General features: G+C 38.4%; 1 protein-coding gene across 1 annotated transcript; it reads left to right on the plus strand.

Moving 5' to 3' along the window:
• Nucleotides 1-8,396: 8,396 nt before the first annotated feature.
• On the plus strand, nt 8,397-9,329 carry LOC106824254 (olfactory receptor 5H2-like). The gene has a single exon (XM_014830454.1). It carries the CDS (start codon nt 8,403-8,405, stop codon nt 9,327-9,329), a length of 927 nt encoding a protein of 308 aa, XP_014685940.1. The 5' UTR covers nt 8,397-8,402.
• Nucleotides 9,330-9,909: the final 580 nt, after the last annotated feature.

The following is a 9,909-nucleotide window of genomic DNA, read 5'->3' on the forward strand; positions in this document are numbered from 1 at the left end:
TTTGATATAAGTATTGCAACATTTGCTTTGTTTTGTTTGCCATTAGCTTGGAGTATAGTCTTCCATCCCTTCACTCAGAGCCTTTGTTTGTCGTTGGAGCTGAGATATGTTTCCTGGAGGCAGCATATTGTTGGGTCTAGTTCTTTAATCCAACTCTTCACTCTGTGTCTTTTTATTGGAGAGCTCAGTCCATTTACATTTAGAGTGATTATTGATATATGAGGGCTTAATGCTGCCACTTTATCTCATGTTTTCCGGTTCTCTTGCATTTCCTTTGTTTCTCATTTGGTGTGTTTCAAACTAACAATTCAGTCAGGTAATTTTTTATGCTGGATTTCTTAGTTTTCTCCTTATTTATTATTTGTTTCTCTGTTCTACTTTTTGGTTTAGTGGTTACCAGGAGGTTTGTATGCAAAGTCTCATAGATGAGATAGTCCATTTTCTGATGACTTCTTATTTCCTTTGACTAAGCCAATTCAGTCCCTTTTCTCTTCTCCTCCTAAGTTGCTTTTATCATATCTTATTCCATATTGTGTTGTGAATTTGTGGTTAAAATGACAATATTATCTTTGTTTTTGGTGTTTTCCTTCCCTTTATCTTTAATGTTTTACTTGAGTATTTGGTAACCTATTCTGATGGATAGCTCCAATTTTATGATTTTGCCTATATATTTATCTCCTTACTCAGGGCTTTGTAACCCTTTCTTCTTTTTTTTTTCAGGTATGAGGGCCTTCTTGAAGATTTCTTATAGGAAGAGTCTTGTGGCGATGAACTCCCTTAGCTTTTGTTTATCTGGGAAAGTTTTTATTTCTCCCTCACATCTGAAGGATATTTTCGCTGGATAGAGTATTCTTGGCTCAAAGTGTTTGTCTTTCAAAGATTTGAATATATCATTCTACTCTCTCCTAGCCTGTAATGTTTCCGCTAAGAAATCTGCTGAAAGTCTGATAAGGGTTCCTTTCTAAGTTATTTTCTTCTGCCTTGCTGCCCTTAGTATTTTTTCTTTTTCATTAGCTTTTACCAGCTCCACTACTATATACCTTGCAGTAGGTCTTTTTCCATCAACATAGGAGATCTGATGGCCTCTTTCACGTGAATTTCCATCTTCTTCCCCGGGTTTGGGAAGTTCTCCACTATTATTTCTCTGAACAAGCTTTTTGCTGCATTCTCCTCTCTTCTCCCTCTGGAATACTTACAACCTTTATGTTGCATTTCCTAACTGATTAGGATATTTCTCGGAGACTTTCTTCCTTTCTTTTTAGTCTTATTTCTCTCTTCTCCTCCATCTGAAGCATTTCTATATTTCTGCCCTCAGTGTTGCTGATTTGTTCCTCCATGATCTCAGCTCTACCATTCAGGGAATCCAATATTTTGCTTTATCTCATCCATCATGTTTTTCATCTCCAATATTTCTGATTGGTTCTTCTTTATAGTTTCAATCTCTTTTGTGAAGTAGCTCCTGGACTCGTTGAATTGTCTATGTACATTCTCTTTTAACTCATTGAGTTTTTAAATGATCGCTATTTTGAATTCTCTGTCATTTAAGTTATAGAATTCTATGTCTTCAAAATTGATTTCTGGGTACTTGTCATTTTCCTTCTTGTCTCATTCCACTCCCTCAGGGGACAGGGTGAGGGCTCCAGCAACTCCACCTTCTGATGTATGGCTGCATGGGTCTCTCAGATGTCTTCTGTGTTGTGTGAATGTCCTCTATTGGAATATGAATGTCCTTTTCACTGTATCCTTGAAGGGAGAGTTTACAGGGAGAGCTCACTCCACCATGACACTGATGCCACTCACCCATAGCTGGTACTTTTAATTACCTTCTTCCACTACCAATTCTGTATTCCTTTTGCCTTCATCAAGCACCTCAGCTAGTCATTGATTTTTCCCTGGTGGGGTGACCCAAACCTTCATTCCTCAAGAGTGGGCCAATAGATCTGCTGTTGTGATTGGTTTGTTGAAGTTATTCATTGACCTTAATCACAGGACATGGTAACATTTAGAGAAGCCCTAAGAGATCACCTGTATTACATACATATTCTTTCTAACCTCCATTGTGGACTATTAGTCCATTTTCCCCTTGGGGAAAGAACCAATCACCCTAGCCTTCAAAGTAACTACCTTCTTTGATGATTCAAATGAACGTAGAGCCCAAAGTGACTGAGTGGCAATCTAAATTTTCACCTCAGTGGGATCATTGTTGTGTCTCCTGGTGAAAGCATTCTTCCCTCTGGAAGTAAGATCTCAAGGCCAGCAGCATATAAGGTCATGGGAACAGGAGGCAAACATTTTGATAGTCAGTCACTAGGAGTAATAGTGGACTGGTGCCACTCTCATCACCACCCCTTGATTCCTGGACTTGTAAATTCTGGCAATAGAGGAAACAGTACCATATACTGGAAGCTGGTTCAGAAATACACATCCTCTGGTGAGCCTTATTCTAGCTTTTCAAGGTATTGCCATCTAGTCAGTGCTATAAACGAGTCTTTTTTTGTCCCTTAAAGGTTGGCACCTGAGCTAACATTTCTTGCCAATCTTCTTTTATTTTTTCTTCTTCTTTTCCCCAAAGCCCCCAGTACATAATTTTCTACACTAGATCTAGGTCCTTCTGGTTTTGCTAGGTGAGACACCACCTCAGCATGGCCTGACAAGCAATACCATGTCTGTGCCCAGGATCCAAACCAGTGAAACTCTGGACCACCGAAGCAGAGCATGCAAACTTAATCACTTGGTCACAGGGCTGGCCCCTATAACTGAGTCTTTAAGAAAGCCATTCCCTGGATCTATCAAACCAGCTGCTTTGGAATGGGGGGGAATATGGCAAGATTACTGAATTCCATGAGCAGGGGGCCACTGTCACACTTCTTTTACTGTGAAGTGAATTCCTTGATCAGAATCAATGCAGCCTGGAATATTATGACAATGGATAGAGAATTCAGTAAGACCAAGGCAATCTTGTATCCCCCTCATTCTCCAGTAAGAACAAAACATTTCCTTTTCCATTACATTGGAAATTTTCCAATGTAAACAACATGCCACCAGGTAGCTAGCTGGCCACCCCAATGAAATGATGTCATATTGGGGTCTCAGTGTTGGTCACTGCTGCTAGCAGATTGAGTAATCAGCAGTAGCCACAGCCAAGTTGGCCATGGTGAGTTGAAGTCCCTGTTACTGAGTCCATGCATAACCTTCATCCCTGCCACCATGGCTTCTTTGTTCATGAGCTCATTGGTGATGATGGGTACGACTGGTGAATGAGGTTGATGGGTCTCCGCTGAACCAGTCATCCTATCCACTTTATTACTAAACTTCTCCCCTGCTAAGGTTCCATTTAGTGAGTATTTATATGGGACACAACTAGTTTCATATTTTTTTGCCCATTTAAAGAGTTTTCTTTTATGTTCTCTTTTATCTACAGCCATGGGCCACTTAACAAGTGGGATATGTTCTGAGAAATAAGTTGGAGACAATTTTGCCGTTATTCAAACATGACAGATTGTACTTACACAAACCTAGATGGTACAGCCTACTATGCACCTAGGCTATAGGGTACTAATCTAATTAAACCACTGTACTATATGCAGTCCATCAGTGACTGAAATATCATTATGCTGCTCATGGCTGTACATTTTTTCTCCTATTTTTAGATCTTCACTAGCATAATAATGATGTAAGGTAATTGATTAATGAGTCTATCAAAAGATATGCCCTTTGCTTTCCCCAGCTGTCAATCAAGTCTCAAGTGGATGATAAACATTTTGTTACTTTTCAGATATTAAATACTGATATTTTCATTTTATACTATTTTGACATAAATAACATAATTAGTTTTCTGAAGGAATATTCCTTGTAAACCACTCTATTAATACTTAAAGGCAAATCTGAACACCTTAGCACCATGTTCAATATCCCTCAATAGCTTTCCTTTTAAGTTGGGTTAAAGCACAAAGGTCCCAATCTGGCCTCCAGATCCCATGTGATCCAATTCATGCTGGCACCCCTGGCCCCATACGGCTCCTCCTGCTCTCCCCTGGCATGTCAACAATGTTTACCATGTTGAGCTCCTCCAGTGACCCAGCTCTCTGATAATCTAGGCCTTCCAATGAAGAAGGCCCTGTAACTGGCAGGTGGCCACAGGCATTACCTTGTTAAAAACGAAGACCCCCTGGTCCCAGTCAACCTGTGAAACAGAATCTGCATTTTTAACAAGATCTTCAGGATATTCACAGGCATTAAAGTTTGGAATGATCTGATCTAGGCCTCCTCCCACTCTGGTCCTTTGCTCCTCCCTGAGCTTTGCCTAGTAAGATTTCTCATCAGACTTCTGCTCAAAGTGGGGAGTTAGGTCCAGGTCTGAACATGAGCTGCGGCTTGCATGAGGAGGACAACTTTCTTGGGGTCGGCTCCTGAAGGGAATCTAGAACTCTGGCCTCATTAGAATCATGCATGATCAGCTCAGACAAGACCATACCAATCAAAGTACTCAGAGCATCAAAATCTGTAGATAAACTAGAGTTTGCATAACTACGTCAGAAATGTCTTCTCTGGTGGAAAGTAGTGGCATAAAGTGCAATTTCAATCATTAAAACCAGCACTGTCTACAATGACTTGATGTTTATTATTTCAGAGTCTGTAATGCCTTGTGGGATAACTTGGACTTCTCATCCATGTTAAAATCTGCACTACCCAGAAGAAAAGCTTAGCTACGTCCTAAAGGGAATCCTTGGGTGCTATCAGGGGAATTTTATTTCTTCACTCCTTCCTCTTCTGGCTTAAGCACACAGTTGTATAATTGGTTGACTCATGTTCAAAGCAAATTAATATAAACAACATTTTCATGAGCTTGGGAATGAAAGATCCAGAGTGAATTAGCATGCAAAGAGCTGCTACCTATGTTATGTCATTCTTGTGCTATTGTATATTTTTCTACCTTAGAAGGCCTAACTGTAAAAGAATCTCCACAATTACTTACAAGACATGGGTAAGAGAAATATGAATTTTACAACATTCAGTATTTTTATATAAAACAGTCAAAGTACTTCATAATTTATAATAAAATTAGGTTGATTTACAAAATGCCAAAAGGGCAGGTGAAAAATGTACAACAGTTAGTGAATTATCTTATTTTTGTGACTAAGTTAGAGAAGCAATATATCTTTAGGACTGAATTGTTCCCCTTAACAATTTATTGTCTTTATAATATAACTATAATGACTTCATAAGATAAGTTTTGGAGAACTAGAATGTTAATCAATTTAAACTGGATTTAAATAGCATGTCATATGTTTCCTATGTAAGAAATCTGTCTGGTTATTCTTATTAAAAGATCCATTATTTTTAATTAATCACATTCTCTGATTCTACTTTTAAGGTAATTTATCTACAAATTAACTCCTCTATCCATTCACTCACTTCTGACAATAATTTCACTGAGTATTCTAAATACGTATAAAGGAGGAAACAGGCATAAAATGTTCCTCCACTGTTCTTTCCACCTTTATTACTTAATAAGGACCCATATGTATATTGAATTTGAGAATTTTTGACTATTTACTGATTTGGGGTTACACAGAAAGAAGCCCATTCCAAATAAAAATACATTTAACAACTGGAATTATTTATATCATTGAATTAAGTTTCAGTCTTTGCCTCAATTTTATTTTACTAAAAAAGCTAGTGGAGAAGAAAGTGCTCTCAAGTAAAACCAGCAGGGTTTCTAGAGAAAGACAGTTCTAATGAAAGTAATAAGAAAGATAAAGCAGCTTTTAAATATTGAAAGAACTTTCAAGCGCTGCTAGTATATTTATGAACATTGCAAAGTTTCTAAGGTAAAATGTAAAATGAAAATATATTTCATACACAAATTCTTTAGGAAAATAAACTTGAAATCTTGACTAAAAGAAAGGATTCCCAATACTGACAATGTTTTATGAAAACCAGAGTTAAGACAAACATTCACCCCCAATCTCTGAGCCTCCCTTTCCTCCCCTTGGCCTTTCTCAGATACTTCCACTGTCGTCACAGGCTTGTCTTTCCCACAGTTATCCATCTGTGTCTCTCTTGTTCTCTTCCTACTTTCGTCAACTCTTTCTTCTTCACTAACCTAAATTTCCCCTTGCTACATTTACTGTTCCCTTTCTCTTCTTCCTCTCCTCTCCTCTTTTTTGGAAACTTTTATTAAGACGCTCTACAGAAAAAAAATTACTTTTGTTTATAGGCAGTGGACACATGCTAACGGTTCTCCACATTTCTTGGAGAAGTCAAAAACATTCCTATCATGTTGTGCACCGTGTTTCCCATTCACTTCTCATTATTCCTTGGCCTCAACTCCATCATAAAATGGAATCTGCTCTCACTAAAGATGCTAAAATTCTCTTATTTCCTACCCTCAATGACCTCTATTTGCTCCTTGTTCTACCACAGCACTCATTTTCACAATCAGCGCTGTACTTCATTATGACCTTGAGCATCTTTTCTTTCTCCAAGTCTGCAACACCCAGCTGTCCAGTTCCCTGCCTGCTCCTCTGGTCCTTCTTTTCAGTATCCTTTACTGGTCTCTCCCTTATTTCTCTTTGGTTGGAGCCATGGCACTTGGTTGCAAGAGGAAATCACTTAGTTGAATGGAAATTGACTCTAACATAGAAATTCCAGGGAGATTGGAGGTATTAGCTGAAAAATGAGCAGGAGCAGGAAGAAGAAATACAGTCAGTCAACAGCCAAAATTAAATCCCTACACTAGCTCAATAGGAGCTGCTGTCACTGCTGCTTAACTCTGGATGGCACAGCTCATGCTGATGGTGCTGTTGGTACAGATGCAGGATGCATGTGCTGGGGTGTAGATATTGCTGCCTTGGCTGAATTTGCAACCAAAATTCTCTTTTTTCTTTGTCTCTTTGTCTCCTTGTCTCCATATTCTAAATCCAGGGTAGGTGAGTTTGACTGGTCAACTAGGTCAAGTCCCCCACTCTAAGTGCAAGGCACATGGGAAAGTCAGTTTCTAGCACTTTGACTTATAGAGTGAGTGGTAACCTTTGCCTGAGATCAAGACTTATCAGTAGAAAAGAGGATCAGTTTTTAGCCATCTAAAAATTACATGCACTCCCTTACAACCTCTTTAATATAACTTCATCAAGTTTCTTTCCATGCTGTTCTTCTCTTTACTTTATAGACACTCTCCAACGGATAGGTCATCCATAAGTATGCCTCAGCTACCCCAGTAATTCCTAAGTCACTGTTGCTATTAAGCTCTAGTAGCTTCATACTACTAAATACATCTCATCTGGATGTTCAGAGGATGCTCTCTCCACAAACTGGACAATTCATTGGAGTTTTCAAACTCAATTTTTGATGACCATCTAGCAGTCACCAAGGGTCTCCTCTTTCCTTCACTCACCATCCCTGTCAGAGCTAATACGTCACCGAGTTCTAGTAACTCCACATTATGATTTATTTTGATCTCTTTGTCCTCCTCATCATTCCCAATATCATATCACACATGGACTAAAAACTTCTCATGCATTGGAACCAAGGGAGGCAATTCTGAAATGCAGATTATTAGACTTCCTTCTTGGCACACTGATTCAATTTCTACAGTGATATCTCACCATCTATATTTCCTATAAAAAGTTCCCCAGACAATTCTGATTTGCAATCTGGTTTGGGAACAACTGGACAAGAGTAACAGCTTCCTAATTAGTATCCCTGACTCTAGTTTTCCCTCCTTGCAGAGTATTTTCTACACTCCCAAATATTTAATTTAAAAAACATATTATGATGCCGTTCCTTGTCTTTCAAGTTTTCAGCTTGCCTATTGCCCTAGGAATACAGTTCAAGATCCTTCACATGCCATTAAATTCATTTTACAATAATTCACACTTCATTTCCCTAGACCATCATCCAGATCCCAGACACAGAATTTCCATAACACAGTCAAGTATCCCATAAATTTAGCTCATGTTTAGAATGTCTTCTTTTTTTCTAAATCTGTTAATTTCTGACATTTTTTTCTTTTTTTGCAGAGGAGGATTCACCCTGAGCTAGCATCCATGCCAATCTTCCTCTGTTTTTTATGTGGGTTCCCACCACAGCAGGGCCATTGGTGAGCAGTGTAGGTGTGCATCCCAGAACCAAATGATGGCAGCTGAGGCGGAGCACAACAAACGTAACCAGTAGGCTATGGGCCATTTCACCCTGACATTTTTTCAACTGAAATAATTACATTTTCAATTACATCATTCCCCAAATTAGTTTCCATGTATTATAGAAGTAGTTAATGAAATTACTGAATAATTGACTAATTTTATTTCAACTACTTTCCTCCAGTTTCCTTTTTATACAATCTTAGTGAATGTTCTTTCTACATTTACTGCATTTCATTTCAGGGGCCATCTAGTAACAATATGGATACTAAAAATGCAACATTGCTGACAGAGTTTGTTCTCACAGGACTTGCATATCAACTGGAGTGGCAAATCCCCCTGTTTCTGGTGTTCTTGGTGATATATCTCATCACCATTGTGGGAAACCTTGGACTGATTGCACTCATCTGCAATGACCCTCACCTTCACATCCCCATGTACTTACTCCTCGGGAGTTTAGCCTTCACGGATGCTTGGATATCATCCACAGTGACCCCCAAGATGCTGGTCAGCTTCTTTGTCAAGGGTAAGATATCTCTCTCTGAATGCATGTTACAATTTTTTTCCTTTGCATTCAGTGCAACCACAGAATGTTTTCTTTTGGCAGCAATGGCGTATGATCGCTATGTGGCCATATGCAAACCTTTACTTTATCCAGTGATTATGACTAATACACTATGCATCCGACTGTTAGTCACATTATTTGTGTGTGGCCTTATTTATTCCGCATTTCATGTATTTTTTTTACTCAGATTAACTTTCTGTAGTTCTAACATAATACATCACTTTTACTGTGATATCATGCCATTGTTTAAAATTTCCTGTACTGACCCTTCAATTAATGTTCTGATCATTTTTATTTTCTCTGGGTTAATACAGGTGTTCACCAGTCTGACAGTTCTTGTCTCTTATATGCTTGTTCTCTTTACAATCTTGAAAAGAAAGTCTGTACAAGGCTTCAGGAAAGCCTTCTCCACCTGTGGAGCCCATCTCTTATCTGTCTCTTTATATTATGGTCCTCTTTTCTTCATGTATGTGCGCCCTGGATCTGCACAAGCAGATGACCAAGATATGATGGACTCTCTATTTTACACTGTCATCATTCCTTTGTTAAATCCAATTATCTACAGCCTAAGAAATGAGAAAGTCACAGACTCACTTGAAAAAATGTTAAAGAGAAATGTTTAGGTCACATACTAATATCTGTTCTCTTCTTCTTAAAACAGTCATACAACTGTGCAGATTAGATGTGGCTCTGTTTTGGTTAGAGTGCAAAGTTTTTTGCAGTTATAACTGTCCTAGTATTTTAATGAATTCAAGTGGGAGTACCTAATTAACACTTCAATATATTTGTGTCTGTTATTCAAAAAGATCGAATTTTAATCGTGTATTAAAATAATTAAAGAGGAAAACAAAATATTTTACATGCCTGTCTGTTTTCACTATGGCTTCATAAATGCCTTAAGCACTAAAATAATGTAGTTCCTCTATAGGACTTGATCACGATGTCTTTGATAGGAATACAGCTGTGCAGTCTGGAGACTCATATCATATTTAACTCCACAGTGGAGGCAGGTTAGTGTTTGAGTGAGTGCAGGCAAATCCCAGGAATTCTGTTAGCCATCAAAGGTCTTTGATTCCACTTTAATTGGTACATGGTGCATTTCACTTTGTCTAGGGATTCAACTCACAGATCACACTGAGAAATAAAAAGAAATGGACAAACAATGAAGAAAAAAATGAGAAGAGAGTTAAGACAGTGAAGTTC

The sequence above is a fragment of the Equus asinus genome, chromosome 5 (genome assembly GCF_041296235.1).
Source record: "Equus asinus isolate D_3611 breed Donkey chromosome 5, EquAss-T2T_v2, whole genome shotgun sequence".
Classification (NCBI taxonomy): Eukaryota; Metazoa; Chordata; class Mammalia; order Perissodactyla; family Equidae; genus Equus; species Equus asinus.